We start from the raw sequence: 18,404 nt of genomic DNA, 5'->3' as shown, positions 1-18,404 counted from the left end.
ACTTCCAGTGAAGAATGTCTGTACAAAAGTCACAAGCAAAAGCTGCTTCTTTTTCTTTTCTGGACTCCCATAGTTTCACAAGGGTCTGGAGCACAAGTCTTATGAGGAGCGGCCAAGGGAACTGGGGTTGTTTAGCCTGGAGAAAAGGAGGCTGAGGGGAGACCTTATTGCTCTCTGCAACTGCCTGAAAGGAGGTTGTAGAGAGGTGGGGGTCGGTCTCTTCTCCCAGGTAACAAGTGATAGGACGAGAGGAAATGGTCTCAAGTTGCACCAGGGGAGGTTTAGACTGGATATTAGGAAATTTTACTTCACCGAAAGGGTTGTCAAGCGTTGGAACAGGCTGCCCAGGGAAGTGGTGGAGTCACCATCCCTGCAGGTATTTGAAAGACATTTGGATGAGGTGCTTAGGGACATGGTGTAGTGGTGGTCTTGGTAGTGTTAGGTTTATGGTTGGACTCGATGATCTTAAAGGTCTTTTCCAACCTGTACGATTCTGTGATTCTGTGATTCTGCAAAAACCAAAAAAGAAGTTGAATATTTGCAATAGCATTTCCAAAAGACCATGAGCTGGTCTTTTGCATTGCTGTCCCCTGAGCAGTACCACATTAAAAGTTCCCAGGTATGTCCCGAATGTGCCATAGAGCATGGTACCAAGATGCCTGACCTGGCTAACAGGCTCTGCTGCTTCCCCGATATGAGCTGGTACCTCTATAGGGTACTGCAGAGCATACATCCCAGCTGGCGCTAGCTGTGGGCTCCCTGCACCATGCCCTGCTGCACAGTACACATTCCCATGCTGTCGGATCCCTTACAGATCTTTCTCCTTCTGGCACCTCTCTGGCCATTGCTTGTGCTTGAACTTCAGCATCAGGAAATATTTTTGGAGCTCAAGCAGTCTTTTATGTACTCAGTAGCTGTGAACAAAGAAGAAATCTGTCTCTGTTACCAAAGAGATCCCCAAGACCTATTTTAGAGCTTTTGTAACACTGAGGTTAAAGCCAGAGCAGATCGACAGCTGCCCAGAAACGTTTGCTCAGATTTATCCCTAATGTAAATTCACTAAGTTCAGAAGCAATACAGCAGAGGTGAATTTAACCTGTTGATTCCACACGCATCTGAAAAACCACAGTGTTCTTCAGACGTTAGCCACCTTAAAAAATAAAGTTGCCTTTTTCCTGGAAATAAATATTTATTCAATGCAAAAATCAGCATCATCATTAACAGAGAAAGTTTGTACTGACACTTCAGTGTTTTAAGTCCATGTTTAGAAAATCAAGAAGATGAACATGCAAGTGGAAAGAAAAACATTAAATAGGCCGAACATGCCGTCAAGTGAAAACGGACACTTTCAGTGCCATCAGAGACATAATTTAATGCCCTCTGGGGCTAATGGAGCGACTCCAATAGATTTGCATGGACTATTTCGGAGTTAAAAGGAACAATGATTGTGGAATGCTATTAGTTTTGTTCTGAAACAGAACACCCAGGACCGAGAGCGAGGTGTAGCCATGGCCCCTTTCCTCCTTCTGCTCATTGCCTTGCACCACACAATGCATATAGCCCTGTGCCAGCCCCTGCAGTATCAGCTGCCAAGCCTGAGTACTCCTCTGTAGACAGGACAGGGGCATCCAGGCAACATCCCCACACAGAGAAAGTCTAAAATAATAATATAATAATAACCCCCACACACATTTACATCGTAAAAGCGAATGCCATGACTAGGGTGATTCCTAAGACCACCTCTGCAAGAGACAGGGAATGGTTTGAGAAGCACGCAAAGAGGCAAGCAGTGGCAACGCCAGCTCATGCAGAAAGAGTAATAAAGACCATAAATAAAGAACCAGAAACCTCGCCTGAAAAGACAATGCCAGGGTCGCCCCCACCAATAAAAACTGGCGCATAATGTGTATTGAATCAGTCTCTACTTCTGGAAAGGTACCCAGTACCTATCTTTTAAGTGGCTGATCACACTAAAGGACTTCTCTCGACCATGATCAAAATACACCTAAAGGCTCCAGTGCCAACATCAGTAGCTGAATGACTTGGTCAGTGTATTTAGTCTATACATCCAGTGTAATGAAAAGCTGGAATTTGTGTTTATCATATAAAAAGGGAAATATCCATAGGCCAAGGTTAGGTGAGGATCCAAGTAACAGAACTTACAATTCAGGGACTTACAAAACTGTGGTTGAAAATCACTGCTTAATAAAAATAGTGCAGTTGTAATTTAGAATTAAACAACCCCATTCCAGGTGCCATCCAGCACAGTTGTGTCCATCCAGCCTCTCAGGTACATCCTGGACTCAATTCTCCTGTCCCCCACTCCTGTCAGAACGGTCAAGAGGACAGCACAAATTTTTTCCTTGATGGTAATATAAAATTAATATCCTAGGTATTTAAGCCAGCTTCAGAGCCCCTTAGGGTTCATCAGACTATTAGTTCATCAACATATTTCTTGACAGTCTTCTTCCCATCCTGCAAAGCAATGTCAACTGGCTAACGTGACATTTTAAATAAAGATACTTTTACTACAGATGGAGGTGCCAAAAGGAAAAAAAAGGCCTGCACTCTCCTAATTTCACTTGCAATTTCATTAATGCCTTTAGCTTTCAGCCAGTTTGAAGTGTTATGAGAAAAATCAGCTGATGCACACTACAGAAATATCTCAAAAAGGAAAAATATGTCAACATTACTTCACATGCCCCTTCTGATTTTATGTCAAATTCTGTTTATTTTGCCGTTGACTTTATACTGATGCGTGGGGGTTAAGAACAGAATTGAACCCACAAGCAGTGCTCCTGTTTTACACAGCAAATGCACTGAAATGCATCTCTCGGCACTGTCTGTGCTGCTTGCTGGTGCTCTTCACTGCGCATTTGCTCTTGAGTACTGTCATAGCACACAGCCACATGTTTTCCCATTATTATTTCAAACCAAATTCTTCTCAGACAGACGCAGGTTAACACACTCTAAATAAAAGCAGCCTGCAAAGGTGCATACTGAATTAATAACCTGTTTTTACGATATCATCTTTGGACAGCCTGCATCCCTAATCATCAAGCGAATATGTGTTTGCTATAGGTTTTTGATCACAGGTCCAACACAAACAGGGAGGCTGTGACTTCCACCGCCATGAAAACACTAGTGAGAGGAAATAGCAATATGCAGAAGACTGCTTGTGTACAGCCTGGCCACAGGTAAGAGGGTGGAGAAGTGGAGGGAGGGATTCCAAAGCACAAAAGAGAGGAGAGAAAGGGAATGGAAAATGACAGAAAGATGCTGGGAAAATAGTATTCTTGGGAAACTTGATGATCTTCCCTTCCCAGTCTACCTCTTATCCTTTTACATCTGCCACTGGGTATCCTATATATCTGTGGATGGTGCTAAACATGATTTCCTCCATCAGTGTAAAATGGTCGTCAAAATTTCCCTGGATGCCTTGTTAATAAAATGCAATATTTCCCTCCTGCTCATCTGCAGTGTTTTGGTAGTTTCCTCAGATTGGGACTCTGTGCTAAGAGAAGCTAGCAAGCAGCTAGCACCTACCAAGCAGACCGGCAAGTTCACCATTTACATACAAACAGCTGTTACACAGACCTCTGCGCAGCAGGCAGGAGAGAAAAACTTTCACTGTCTAAACACCAGTTACTCTCCCGGCTTTAATTTTTATCTCTCATCACCCTTCTCCCTTGTTACTCAATTAGCTGAGCGGAGAAGCCTGCTCGCCGGCGCAGTGGGGTGAGCTGCTGGTGGCTCCCATTGGCCTCCCCGCTGGAGTGGGAGCTTGTGCAACCCAGCCCAGATCTGCTGTGACAGGACTCCTTCCTCGCCCGGTTTCTTCACATGGGATTGCCAGCTGTCAAACTAGGCAGAAGGGATAACTTGGGATGAATAAGGTGCAAAGATCAAATTAAATTAATTTTTACTACTTGTTAATTATTATAAGGTTCCCTCTTCCCAGGCAGCGCACATTGGCAACCAGGAGCAGGGCAGAGGGAAGACCGTCTGAAGACAGCCTGAAGAAATATGGGGCTTTGCAGACCACAGTCTCCAAAGGGAGGAAGAGGCCAGTTATAACGCTGGAGAAAGCTGCTAAGACGCTGTTCCCTGAGATGAACTCTTGCTCTCCTTCCACTGTGTAGTTTTAGGTGGCAGCGCATGCTCTGTTGAAGCGCAGTACGCTGGTCCTGTACGTTTGAGTTGTATGCCAAACACCTGCACGTGCCTCCACAGAAACGACAGCATGGGATGTGCTCAGGCAGCAGCAGAGTCTATCGCTTCGTTGAGCTGCCATTTATTAGGTTTCCAAGGGTTTGGCACAATTCTCCTTGGACTTTCCGGTTGCTGTCAAAGCTGTTAGGCATACTGCAGACTGACTGATGCATCTGGAGCAGCTATTTGTCCAAGGTGACCAGGATTTTCACATTTCAAACGCTGCACTCCTAAAGATACCTAAGTGATTCCTCTCTATCTAGTATCAAAAGGCATTGCCGTGGGCTGATTTTAGTGGAAATCGGGTTTTTCCAGATTCCTGGCTTTTGCTGGAATCAGTATGACTCTGATAAGAGTCAGAAAAACTCTTATCAGGATCCTTCTGCACAGATCTATGTGGCAGCATGGGAAGGAGGCTGGGAGCAGGGGGGGTGAAACAGCCCGGCTCAGGTTTAGCCAGATTATAGGGATCCTGAAGTTACCCTAAAGTTGCTGCTTTACCCCATTACCTGGAAAAATCTGCTGTGTTGGCACTGCACTTGGCAAGATCCCTGTTCACCTTTTTGAATGGCCCAACTGTCAGGTTAGGGGACTTGAGGCCATCCTACCTCTGCAGCGATCAGCCATAAATGGGGTTATCTTCAAAGATATCTAGGACACACTGAAAATCATAGAAATTGAGAGGATGCAGTTTTCTAAAGTATTGTATTGCAGCAGAGAAACATCATCTTCCCATGGAGAGGAGGGTAGAACATTGCTTCTCATAGCCAATTATTTTGCTGACATCTTACCAAAATTACTGGAAAAATTGGCATCTCCAGTACCGAGCTATTTTTAGGACCATTCAAGATCATTTCAAGACAAGTGATGTTGATTTTGGAACAATCCTCAAAAAACAGAGTAGCTGTCAGCATGGCTTATACAGAAGTGATTCAGGATCTGAAACATGCTCTCCCCTAGCTTACCATTTTTTCCACCCATATTTTTTTACTTTTCCCCTTCCCTCAGCTGAATGGTGAATCACTATCCTCTGACAATCTCATGTTCACGAAAAATCATTTGCTTTCTATTTGCTCCAGAATGTTTCCTTATAAGTCCTATAAATCTGGGTTTTGCAAATTATCCTCATGCCTTTGTAAGGTTTGATTTTATAAACTTGCCTCAAAGACATTTTTTTACAACAGGCAATTTTTACTCTATAGGAAGCAGTCTGCTCAGTAGATAAAGTCAACATTTTATTACCGAAACATATCTCCAAAAATAGCAGATTACACAAGAGACTCTTTGCTGCTGCTGATTTCCTCCTACATCATATGGCAGATGCCAGGAACTTTTGTAACCTTTGCCCTACATAATTCTGAAGGAAAGGTGATGAAATATGATGTCACTAAAGATGATGGTAAGCAGCGTCCATTGGCCTAGAAGCAAGAGCACAAAAGGCGTGACAGAGCAAATAAGCTGCACTGTTCATATGTGTGATGGTCTCATGTCCCCGAATCAAAACCTGGAGTGTAACTCTGGAGAGAATTTACGCGCATTCGTTTCGCTAAGTTGTGTTGCTGAAAACAAGTAAATGCTGTTGACCCCTCAATTAGTCTTCCAGGATACAAGTAAAGGTGACTCTCTTTCCTCGTGTGCTTATTACGTAGGCCAATCAGATCAACACACTTGTTGCTTTGAGGATCTCATAATTGCAGCCGTTCTACCTGCAGAACTACTCAGCTGTCCCTAACCCGTGGTTGTTGATGTTCGCTGATGAGCAACACAGCTAGGCACTAGACTTAATGAGACAGTTTTTCTTAATTGACTGTACTGCGTTTAGCCTGGGTGACAGAGCAAAAATAGCCATATGCTAGCCTGCTTTAAATTAGATCCTAGCCAGACCGATACGCAAAAAATCAAATAAGCCCTCAAGACTGCCCTCTAATGCCGACAGCAGAACTCTGCTCAGACAGCACCTGCATTAGGTATAACTTGATGAGTACTTAGGGAACCTAGCATTTTGAATCAATAACTTGAGCGAAAAAGCACACATCCTACTACTTAACCAGTATTTGAACCAAGTGTTCTGTTTCTCAACAATTTATACGCTATAACATTTCCCGATAGTAGTAGTAGTAGTAGTAGTAGTAGTACTACTACTACTAATAATAATAATAATTATTATTATTACTATTATTATTTTGAAAGGAGGATGTCTTGCTCATTATTAAAAGGTGGTATTTAAAATGCTGCAATGTTTTTAGTTAGGGAGCATATTTATTGGTAAGCTTATTCAAAGCAAGGTATATCAATTTGTAAAGAATTGGGAAACAACTAACTTAGGTGATAATATAAATGCCTAACACAGCATGCTTGGATTGCATTAACTGTATTTTTAGAGATGTATCAGCTGGTGTCCACAGTAGGGACAGTCCATACTGTCACCTGGTGTAAATCCTGAGATCTCGTGAATCAGGCACTGTTTCATAATACAGAATTTCATGCATCTGATCACACACAAAGTTAATTTTTAGCAACTTGATGAGAAAAAAGAAAAGGCGAGTTAGACACCTTAGATTATGAAGATCACTAGAGGGCAGTAGCCAACCCCTAATCTCCCCAGAGTTCCCCACAAAGCTATAAAGCCTTAAACGAGGAAAGGGCCGAGCAGCCTCCCCAGTGAAGGTGCTCATGTATTGGAAGGTGAAAAAGAAACCTCCCTGTTTGCTACGAGTGTTAACGCCCCTCGACATTAAGCTATTTTTAAAAAGTTCCTGGTGACAAGTAATACGGGCAATGCTGTTTCTTTATCTAACGGTGCCCGCCTATAGCCCCAGAGACCGGCTGTGGAAGAATCAAGGTGTTTCCTCCTTGCAAATGCCAGGAGCAAACTGTGGGAGTAATTCTCCGCTCCCTCCTATCTTGTCAGCCACATGTGTCATGGAGCACGGTTACGCCATTTCAATCTGCATTTTGTATCAGTCTTCACATACATATACAACATAACAGTGCAGAAATTAGTACTTTTTATATCAAGGCCAGATATATAATTGCTTCAGCGAAACAGTGCCAGATCAGTTGAACAGAGTATGTGATTCCAGCGCTTGGCACTGATAAACTCTTCCAAGCTCTCCTTTCTGGCCCTTTCACGACAGGCTGGGTGCCCAGCCACACTCCTATCTGTGCCATCAAGGGGCTGGGGTATGAATTTGAAGGACAAATGGACCCTGAGACTATGCATGAGGTGGCTACACACTCTTATGGCATGTAGAACAATCTTCCATCAAATGGTCCATGGGGACAGACATAGTAGTAAAGCCAGAGGGGACACAGGTACTTCTTCCCAGCCTGGTAGAGTTAGTTTAAAAAATGAGCCAGATGGTGGCACCGTATCTAGTGCAGACACCCTTTCTAGTGTTCCTGAAAACATCCTGTTTTCATTTAGCAGTTCTAATGGTATTTGGTGGTTTACTTCTGCTTCAGGATCCACAGATTTCATAACAACTACCTTTGTATTCTAATGGCTATGAAGAATGCTTGAAAACCTGAGACATAAAGGCTGGAGAAGGAAAAAACAACAACAGAAAACCACAGAAATAACCCACCTTCTGATGGCTTATTATTATTGCTGACAATTTGAAGCTCCTGACTTTTCACTCATCTTACCAGTTTGGGGGCTTGGCTCGTGATTTATGAGTGCTGGGGTTTCAGTATACTCTTAACTTTACCCATAAAGGGGGACTTATTAGAGAAATATTTGGTCACCATCTGATACCCCTATGTCAGGTCTACCCAGTTTTGGCAGAAGAATGGCCCTACGAGGTTGGACCAGAACTCCGTTATCCTTTCTCTGACATTACATAGTGGTGCACTAGGGAAGAATCAAAGAACAGGGCGAGCAGGGGATGATGCTTACCCAAAATACTTTGACAGCTTTCAAAGAAGGTCTTTGTATTTAGTAGTCATGTTTTGCCTGTGTAGCAAAAGTGGTCTCACTTTGCTGTCACCAAAGGCGTACATATGCAAGAAGTGATTATTTTAAAGCCAGGACATGCAATCTAATTTCACACTTGGTTTTGAGAAATTTGTGGGATCTTCACGTGTTGTCGTAACCTCTGGGATTGCCTTTGGGCCATGAGTTCACAAACAGGAGAGGGCTCTTGGCAGTGTTCAAATACAAAGAACTTTACTTGAAGAAGGACAACCTAAACTTTCCAGAAGCAGGACACTTTTCAGTGCTCAGCAAGAAACACAGGACTTTCACAGAACAAAAACTCAGATAGCAATGGAAAGCCTTTAACTCTTGTAACGTACCTTTTCCCAGCAGCGAGCAGAACAGTGCCTCTCAGCTGCATGTCCCAAACCTCCCTTTCTGGTCATATCCATCTCTTCTCTCTTTGAATAAATGAGACATGCAAGACACTAGGTTACTCAAAGCAACTACAGGATTTGGTGCTAACATTCAGTGAAACAAGTGATGATTCTGCCTTCAGCAACAAGGACCACTCAGCATGCAAGAAAAAGAACCAGTAGGAAGGCCACCTGCTCAGCGGTAATGAAGCCGCAAAAGGCAACTGGATGGGGCTGCAGTTCTTGCCTAGAAGATGCAACAGACTCTGCAGGAACCCCGAGGCATCAGTCTCTTTTTTTTTATTTCACAGTATAGACTTGACTTTAGATGCCTTCACAAAGTCTCTGAGATCTTACTTTTACTCTGTTTGCCATAAGCTGACGCTGGACAAACCTCACAATAGCCAACCATCAGTGTAACATGCGAGACCACTGATAGCACCTCACCATTTCTACAGAGGAAGGGAAATGAAGGGATAGTTCCCACAATTGAGCCTCTTTTTCTGTGTTTCCTTGTGCCATGACTGTTACAAGCCCAACATTTAGACTTAAAAAGCTGGGCACAGCCTGTCCGTAATGCACTCCCAACATTGTAAATCTCTCAGAGTTAGCAACAAGGGCACATTTCAGAAACATTTCCCTGGAAGCCAATGTAACAGGGAGTAGTGTTTGCTCTGCTCAAACTCTGGGAACTCAGAGCAAAGCTGAACTGACCCAAAGGTTATCACTTTGCTGAAAAGAAGTCTTTAAGTTCCTAGCTCACGCCTTAAGCTCAGTACTGAGGGTTCATAATAATAGCGTGCTTGAACTATGGCATTACTAAATTAGTAGGCTTTGCCGAGTCCATAGATCTCTCACAGGGGTCCCCTTTTCCACTTTAGATAGAAAGAAAGTCATGGCTAGGAGTTACAAAGGACTCTAGAGGGAATTAGGCTCTGAAGTCCCATTGAATTAGCATTGTTTACAAAGCAGTCATAAGTATAATGGATGTTAACGAGCCTTTAATGAGTCGAGTTACAATGCAACACGTGGTGAAGTACAATAAACCAAAAGGCTGTGCTTCCCTCCCACTTATTCTGCTTGACACAGGTGTAGAAGCCCTGAATCTAAATGAATCACATCCTATTGAGAATAGAGTAAAAGAGCTGAATCTGCTCTGTAACTGAAAAAAATTAAAATACATTTCCTTTACACCAAACCAAACTAGGACCAAATTACATCAGAACTAAATGTTCACACCGGCAGCTCCCAGAATTACAGAATCACAGGACGGCTGAGGTTGGCAGGAACCTCTGGAGGTCCCTGATCCAACCCCCTGCCCAAGCAGAGTCACCTAGAGCCAGTTGCCCAGGACCATGTCCAGATGGCTTTTGCATATCTCCAGGATGGAGACCCCACAACCTCTCTGGGCAACTTGTTCCAGTAGCTGACCACCCTCACAGAAGGAAAGTTTTTTCCTTGTTTAGCCAGAAACTCCTGTGTTTCAGTTTGTGCCCATTGCCTCTTGTTCTGTCACTGTACACCACTGAAAAGAGCCTGGCTCCATCTTCTTTGCACCCTTCCTTTGGGTATTTATACACATTGATAAGATGCCCCTGAGCTTTCTCTTCTCCAGGCTAAACAGTCCCAGCTCTGTCAGCCTTTCCTCATATGTGAGGTGCTCCAGTCCCTTAATTATCTTTGTGGCCCTTTGCTGGACTATCTCCACTATGAGAGAGTCCATCTCTGTCTTGTACTGAGGAGCCCAGAACTGGACCCAGCACTCCAGATGTGGACTCCCCGGTGCTGAGTAGAGGAGACAGATCACCTCCCTCGACCTGCTGGCAACACTCTTCCTGATGCAGCCCAGGATACTGTTAGCCTTTCTTGTAGCAAGGGCACTTTGCTGACTCATGTCCAACTTGGCATCCACCAAGACCCCCAGGTCCTTTTCTGCCAAGCTGCTTTCCAGCTGGTCACCCCCCAGCATGTACTGGTGTATGGGGTCATTCCTCCCCAGGTGCAGGACTTTGCACTTCTCCTTGTTAAACTTCATGAGGTCCCTGTCACCCAATTCTCCAGCCTGTTGAGGTCCCTCTGGATGGCAGCATGACCCTCTGGCATATCAGCCGCTTCTCCCACTTTTGTGTCATCTGCAAACTTGCTGAAGGTACGCTCTGCCCCATCATCCAGCTCATTAATGAAGTTGTTGAACAGGACTGGACCCAGTATTGACCCCTGGAGTACACCACTAGTTACCAGACGCTAGACTTTGTGCCACTGATCATCCCCCTCTGAGCTTGGCAATTCAGGCAGTTTTCAGTCCACTTCACTGTCTGCTCATCCAGCCCACATACCATCAGCTTCTCTACGAAGATGTTATGGGAGACAGCGCCAAAAGCCTTACTGAAGTCCAGGGAGACAATATCCACTGCTCTCCCCTCATCCGCCAAGCCAGTCACTTCATCGTAGAAGGTTATCAGGTGGATCAAGCATGACTTCCCCTCCGTGAAGCCATGCTGAGGGAAAGTTTTTGCTTTGCAGCCTAAGACTGGAGAGGAGAGGGTAGACATTTTATCATCATTATACATGTCATGGCAGAAAGAGCCCTTGTACTCTCTGAACCAAGTCCTTCAGCCTTTATTCACATACCAGGCAGCCAAGACTAGCTAGCTAGCTATTTATATATACCACCCCAGTCACAAGCAATCTAAGATACACCTCACCAAAGATTCAAGACTACCTAACCCCCACTGAAATCAGTTTTAGCACTCCTTTCTCATTTTGATGGGCTGTCATTTAAAGAGCAATGCATCCCATCTCAACAGTGACATGGCTGAGAAGATAGCTGTCATCAGGAAAATTGTAAACATCTCTCTGCCACTTTGGGGGACTCACCTTGTACAAATGCACAGCACATGATCTCAAGTTTTGCCATATATATACAAATATTTGAAAGGTAAAAGCTGTGTCAGGTCTTCTGTTGATGTAAATCAGCTTCTGTAAATGGGTATAACAGATATAACTACACCTGGTTTTAATCAGTGAAGCATTTTTTCCTATATTATTCTGTGTACATTAGCTATACTACATACAAGCCTGAAATTTTACGTCTAACAAAAAAAGTCAACACAGGAGACACTACAAATTACAGGAACATATGAGAGAATGACTCTCAAATAATCTGTACTCCAAAAATCATTACCTTTTGAAGCACTGGTTTCTGAAGGCACCATCCAACAGTTCTCTTCTCTAACTTGGTACTATATGAGATGTCCTGTCAGATTGCACAGTGCTGTCAGACAGACTGCCAAACAGGACTGCTCCAGAAAGATGGTCAATAAAAGTTCGTAGTCAGTTCAGCGGAGAAAGAATGAGACTGCAGGCAAGGGAACAGTCGCCTCTGTGTGATCTTGGGGATGGATCATCTTGGGGACGACCAAGCCAGGCTGCTGAGTGGGGGTGTTTTACGCCTTTTGAGGTGTTCTGTGCATCCACTGAAACTTCCATTAAGTCCTTAAATAAAGTGAGACCTTTTTCAGGTGTCCCATTTTTAATCTTCCTCTTCTGCTGCCACAGTCATCCTCAGAGTGATGATGCTGAGGCTGACTCACAGACTGCAGATTGCAACGTGTTCAAATCAGTATGGCTGAAAAGTTGTAAAATTACAGAAAGTGAGTCTTTATGAATACAACAACCTTCTAACTGGTGTTCATACAAACCAGAGGAATCCAAAAGCAAACCAGATCAGATTTTACATTTACATTTAATCCTGAAGACCAATGTGTGTTATATTGAAATTACACCATGAAATACGTTCACAATGAAATGTGCCTCCTCAAGGGTGGAATATAACAAGCACGTAGCAGCACTCAGGAGCACTATTGACCTGGAAGTCCTGTCTGCCACCACAAGCACCAAGAGATACTTGATTACTTTCTAAGACAAGGATCAAACTTTTAGAGTTTTTAGGATCAAAGTTTAGCTTATGGGCATTATCGTATCTTGCAGCATGAGAAGGACATCATCTACAGAAGCGCGAACAGCCTTCCTAGAGCACTCTGGGCTTTTGAGGAGAACGCCCTCTAATCAACCCAACAATACCAAAGAGTCATGGCAACAAGCAAGGCTTGTTCTGTGAAGGACCACCTCGGGATGGAGATGGGTAGGTCCTGTCATGTTTATCACCTCCCCCCTCCTAAAGCCATCATTCGTGGCAGGTGAGCAAAACAGAGAAGTGTGGTCCTTCCCCTGGGACAGAGGAGGAAGACACAGAGGCAGACTATAGCTGGAAGCAACAGCAGGATCGAGGTAAGAGGCACCTTTCCAGCTGGGGAACAAAATGATGGCCAAGCAGCCCCAGACCCAGAGGCAGAGAGCATTAGGAGCTATGAAAAGACTGGAAACTCCTATTCCAAACTTGCTAGCCCAGCCTAACCTCACTGAGAGTGCAAGAGTAAACAAACTCACAGCAAAAGCCGGTGCAGCATCAGGAACCGCTATATGCACAGATGTGGGTTAAACGCCTGCTAAATGAAATGCCTTCTTTCATGGTTCAGAAATGCCTTCTCTCGTCTTCTTCGCAGATCCAGGATCGCCAGGTAATAAAGCGACTCCCTCCTCCAAGTAGGACCTGTTGCACCTTTTGCATTCTCCCATTCCCTACCAGCCACGAGATGGGCCAGGAGTGTGACTGCCTTTCCGCCTCACACAGCAGGACCTCCAGTGACGCTCTTTGGAGCCCCAAACCAGACGGCAGGCAGCAGGCCAACTGCAGCCCCAGTCACGCTGTGACACTTGACTTTCTGCACTCGATCCGCCAATTGCATGGACCACGCTTCCCATGGGACACTCGTTAGCTGGCTTCTTGCGTGCACACAGCGCCAATGATTTGCAAGCCTAATAGCCGCAGCGTGAACTACTTGGCGAAGTAATTTCATATAACCCCAAGGTTATATAGGAGTCAAAAAAGAAACGAGGAGGGAAGAAAAAGTGGGAAGACGGTCTGTTTTCGTGAAAGGCAAAGCTAGGTGCCACTTCAAAGCAGCTTGGCACCTCCCAAGGGACTCCCCCGGCAGACCCCGTGGCTGGGCAGCGGACGGCAGCCAGTGCCAACAGGAGAGGGACCAAGCGCTACCGAGAGGCGACGAACCGCCCGCCTGCAGCCACCGCTCCCGCAGCAGCCGTGCGCCGGCAGCGCACCGGCGGGGCCGGGCCGGGGCGCTCCCCCGGGGCGCAGCCCCCCCCAGGCGGGGACCCCCGGGCCGGCCGCGGGGAGAGGGCGAGAGGCGGCCGGGGCGGCGCGGCGTCCCCCGGCCCCGCGGCCCCGGGGCGGCGGCGTGCTCATCCGCCGCTCCGCGCCTACCGGGGCGGCGGGTCCGCGCCCCGGCCCCCGGCCAGCCCCGGCCAGCCCCTCGGCCGGGGAGAGGGCTGCAGCCGGCGGGGGACGCGGGCGGGAGCAGAGAACCGGTGGCGAGAGGTGGGGAGGCGGGTGTCCGCCCTGGGCTGCCAACGAGGCACGCGTCTCCCGCAAGGAGATCCGACAGGCGCCCACGGGGACGCAAAAGCTGAAGCAGTAATTAACAAAAAGCCTTTTCCTAGCTTCCCTGCAAGGGTGAGAGTCCGACCGTGGCAGCGCCGGGTGGCGCCCGCTGCGGCTTCAGCCTCGCCGAAGCCCTCCGAGGATGCGGCGGCGGTGCAGGCAGGGTGCCGGGGCCGCCCAGCCCCGCCGCCGCCCCGCGTTCCCCCGCCGCTGTCCCGGCTTGCCCCGGCCGGGCGTCCCGGCCCGCGGGGGAGGCAATGCGGGAGCAGCCAGGGAGAAAATAAACAACTTCCCTCGTGTAAAAAGTTGCCTCGCAGGTGCCCGCAGCTGGCGGTTAACACAGGCGGTAAGAGGATCAACTCCATCCACGCTGGTGGAGCAAAAGAGGAGGAAAAAAAATAAAAGCCCCCGCATTTGCTATTCAGGGTTTAGTTAATTTGGATGATAACGGTTAGTGTTTAATCCCATTGTACGAGAATGAATATACCGAAACCTACAAGGGTCCTGGAAGAATAATACGGCGAACAGCACCGCACGCAGGGGCGCCCGGGCGGGCAGCCGGCCCGGCCCGCCCCGCCGGCCGGGGCAGACGCGCCCCGGGGCCGCCGCCGCCGCCGCCTCCTCCCGCGGAGCCGCTCCGCGCTCCCGGCCAGCCCGGGGCGGCGGCGGGCCGGCCCGGGGCGGCGGGGTGAGGGCCGGCACCGCGCCTGTCCCCGGCCGCTTCTGGGGAGACGGGCGGGCGAGGGCGGCGGCGCCCGCCGCCGTGCACGCCCAGGGACGATGAGGCGGGGGTGGCTCTCCCCATTTAAATCACAAAGGGCGACGGGCGGAAAAATGCGGGACGCGGGAGGAGACGCGGGGTGCCGGCGGAACCACCTCCCCGCGCTGCCGCGGCCGGGACGAACGCCGTTTCCGCAGCGCTGCCCGGGCTCGGCGGCGTCGCCCGGGCGGGCGGGAGCAGGCGCCGGGCCCCGCCGCCGCCCCGGCCGCCCTCGGGCTTTCCCTCCCCCCGGGCGGCGGCGCCCCGCGGCAGCGCCGGGGCCGGGGGCGGCGGCGGCGGCGGGGCCGGGGCCGGGGAGGCGGCCGGGCGGCCCCGCGGCCCGGTGCCGGCCCCGGAGGCGCACCGCCGGCCGTGGAGAGGGCCCGGGGGGGCCCCGGCCCGCCGCCGCGCTGCGGGGCGGGCGGCGGGCGGCGGGGGCGGGCGGCCCCCCGGTGCGGCGCGGCGCGGCGGGGCGGCCCCGGCGGGGGCGGTGCGGGGCGGTGCGGGGCGGGCCGGGGCGGGCCGGGGGCTCGGTGCGCTCGCCAGGCGAGGAGCGCGGCTGCCCGGGCGGAGGGCGGCGGAGAGGAAAGCTAACAATGCTGTGAAAATATGTTTGCAGAAAATAGACAATTGTTGGATTAAACGTATTCAAGTATGAAATAATGCCTTTTTGTGTAAAAAACCTCAGCAATGTGAGCGTACAAAAGTTCCCCTGTGGCAGTTACTTGCTCCCTTTGTGAGCTTTGCGCTCCGGCGTCTCCACTTGGCGCGTTTAACTCGGAGCCCCCCTTTAAACGCGATTGTTTCTTTCTTTTTAATGACATTTACCGGATCAAAACATGCTGTTAATTCGATCAGAAAGCTTTACCCTCCCTAACAATGCCACAATAATTTCTCCTGAAGTTTGTTAAATTGACCAAAATTAGGCAAATGAATAGGGGGTCTGTCGGCGACCCCGCTCGCAGGTGACACCGAATAATGCACTCTCGGACCAGCTGCGATCCCCTCTTTATTTGCCCCTCTTTTCTTTGACCCGCATTATTAAAATTTAGGCCCAATGAAACTATTCATACTTTTCAATGGGACATTTTCCTATAGGATAATAGGCTACAAATTGAGCCTCTCCAAAGGAGAGGGGGGGAGGAGGGGGGGTAAAACAACAACGCACAGACGCGCACACCACACAAAAAAGGAGCGTCGTGTGCCAAAGGCTGGCGAGAGCCTCCCCGGGCCGGCGGAAAAAAAAAGAAGAGGGGGGCGAGGGGGGGGATATCGTGTGCCAGCCCCCCGGTCCCACACCTGCCGGGGTGTCCCCGGCGCATAAAGCGGTGTAAACAAAAAAAGCCTCGCTGCCATCTCTTATAAAGATGGACGTGTCACCAAGTCGTGTGAGAAAAGCCTGAGAACAAACGGGGCCACTCCGTCTCCAAGGGTTCTCCCTTGAACTGGGCGGAACAGCCTATTAAGGGCTTACTTAATTACTTTAATGACTCTGGACAGGCTTTAAAATGCAGTCAGCGCTGGGGCTAAGGGGAGGGGTGGGGGGACGGGGATTTGCAGGCAGGCGGCGGGGACGGGGACGGGGATGCGGCGAGCGGGGCGCAGGGCGCGGTACCGCGCCCTGCGCCCCGCTCGCCGCATCCCCGTCCCCGTCCCCGCCGCTATTGTGGGACCGTCACGTGTGTCCCCGAGGTCCACGTGGGGCGACACAGCTGGGCCGCCCTCGGCTGCGTGGACGGGGGCGAGGAGGGGGGTGGAAAGGAAGACGAGAGAAGAAGAAAAAAAAAAAAACCACAAACCCCTCATCCCTCTCTCGCCCCCTTCCACCCTGATCTTTAATGCATACATTCCCCCGGCGCCGCTCGCCCCCTAATCCTATGGGATCAGCGGGCCCGTGGAGGCCCCCCGGGGTCCCCCCCAAGAAGTGATGGCTTTATAAGGGGCCCGGAGAGAGCGGGGAGGCAGTGCCCACCATGGCCTCCAAGCTCAAGGAGCGGAGGGTGAGTCGCCGCCCGCCTTGCGCGCACGCCTCTGCTGGGCCGCCGGGCAGACCTGGCCCCGACCCCCTCACCGCCTTTCCCTTCAAAAAGCCCCCCCCAAAAAAAAACCCCACCCTCCCCCCCAAACAAACCTCCCTTGCCTGGGCCGCCCGCGCAGAGGGGCAGCCCCCGGGGCGGCGCGGAGAGGAACGGCCGCCGGAGCATCCCTCCCGGGGCCGCGTCGCGCCCGGCGCCGCTGCTCGGAGCGGGGTCGGGACCGGCTGCCCTGGAGGGGTCGGAGGCGGGGGCGGCTGCCCCGGCGAGGCCGGATCCGGCTGCTCTTCCCCCACTAACGCGCCCCGTCTGTTTTGCAGAGGACGCCGGTTTCCCACAAAGTGATTGAGAAGCGGAGGAGGGACCGCATCAACCGCTGCCTCACCGAGCTGGGGAAGACGGTGCCCATGGCTCTGGCCAAGCAGGTAGGCGGGGGGGGGCAGCCCCTGCGCCCCTCTCCCCGGTGCGGAGCGACCCCCCCCGCTGCGGGGGCCGGGGGGGCGGCCCGGCGGAGCGGAGCGCAGCCGCAGGGGAGAGGTGATGCCCCTCTCCCCCGCCCCTTGCAGAGCTCGGGGAAGCTGGAGAAAGCGGAGATCCTGGAGATGACGGTGCAGTACCTGCGGGCCCTGCACTCGGCGGACTTCCCCCGCGGCCGGGAGAAGGGTAGGTGGGCGGGCCGGGACACCCGCGGCCCCCCCGCCGGGACACCCGCGGCGTGGGGGCGGCCCCGGCCCCCCCCGCCCCGGCCGAACCCTGAGGAGCTCGGCTCCGCTGCCCCTTCCTTTCCAGCAGAGCTGCTCTCCGAGTTCGCCAACTACTTCCACTACGGCTACCACGAGTGCATGAAGAACCTGGTCCACTACCTGACGACGGTGGAGCGGATGGAGACCAAAGACACCAAATACGCCCGCATCCTGGCCTTCCTCCAGTCCAAAGCGCGCTTCGTCACCGAGCCCCTCTTTACCTCCCTGGGCTCCCTCCCGGAGCCGGACTTTTCCTACCAGCTGCACGCCGGGCCCGAGTGCCCCGGGCACGGCCACAGCCCCGGCGAGGCCGTGCTCCAGCCGCCCTCGGGGGGCCCCTTCCCGTGGCACGGCGCCGCCCGCAGCCCCTCCCTGCCCTACCACCTCCCCAACGCCGCCGTGCCCCTCGCCAGCCCCGGCCAGCAGCGCAGCACCTTCCTCTCCTCCGTGCAGGGGCTGGACCGCCACTACCTCAACCTCCTCGGCCATTCCCACCCCAATGCCTTCGGGCTGCCCCCGGGCCAGCACCCCTCCATGCTATAGAGACTCGCCCCCGCCTGAAACATCCTATTTATGACCGCCGACGCTGCGAGCTACGCCCGGGCGCACGGGGAGGCTGCCGGGGGCCGGGAGATGCGCGGGGGTCGCGGCGGGCGGGGAGCCCTCGGCCGCACGCCCCGGGGACCCGGCTCTGCCCCGGGGACCCGGCTCTGCCCCGGGGGCCCGGCTCTGCCCCTGCCCGCTCCTCTTCCCACCTCCGGGTGCGGCGCCTGTACAAGCGATGCCTTGGAATAAATGTTTGT

At 51.0% G+C, this 18,404-nt stretch overlaps 1 protein-coding gene across 2 annotated transcripts; it reads left to right on the top strand.

The window, feature by feature from the left end:
- Positions 1-16,690: 16,690 nt before the first annotated feature.
- Positions 16,691-18,144, top strand: HELT (helt bHLH transcription factor). Of its 2 annotated transcripts, none has more exons than XM_072863061.1 (4): positions 16,691-16,825; positions 17,179-17,283; positions 17,425-17,521; positions 17,651-18,144. In XM_072863061.1, the coding sequence occupies exons 1-4, from the start codon at positions 16,799-16,801 to the stop codon at positions 18,142-18,144; spliced, it is 723 nt and encodes a 240-aa protein (XP_072719162.1). In that variant the 5' UTR covers positions 16,691-16,798. The 2 variants fall into 2 exon arrangements, with proteins under 2 accessions (XP_072719162.1, XP_072719161.1); XM_072863060.1 differs by having other exon boundaries at positions 17,648-18,144.
- The last annotated feature ends 260 nt before the right edge of the window (positions 18,145-18,404 follow it).

Source organism: Ciconia boyciana, chromosome 5, assembly GCF_034638445.1.
Source record: "Ciconia boyciana chromosome 5, ASM3463844v1, whole genome shotgun sequence".
In the NCBI taxonomy this organism is placed as follows: domain Eukaryota; kingdom Metazoa; phylum Chordata; class Aves; order Ciconiiformes; family Ciconiidae; genus Ciconia; species Ciconia boyciana.
Note: the sequence above shows the minus strand (reverse complement) of the source record. Positions and strands in the feature narration are given on the sequence as shown.

Coding starts and splice junctions, on each gene's coding strand:
- HELT (XM_072863060.1), top strand. CDS start 16,799: ATGGCCTCCAAGCTCAAGGAGCGGAGG. Junction 16,826..17,178: donor CCAAGCTCAAGGAGCGGAGG/GTGAGTCGCCGC, acceptor TCTGTTTTGCAG/AGGACGCCGGTTTCCCACAA. Junction 17,522..17,647: donor CCCCCGCGGCCGGGAGAAGG/GTAGGTGGGCGG, acceptor CTTCCTTTCCAG/CAGAGCTGCTCTCCGAGTTC.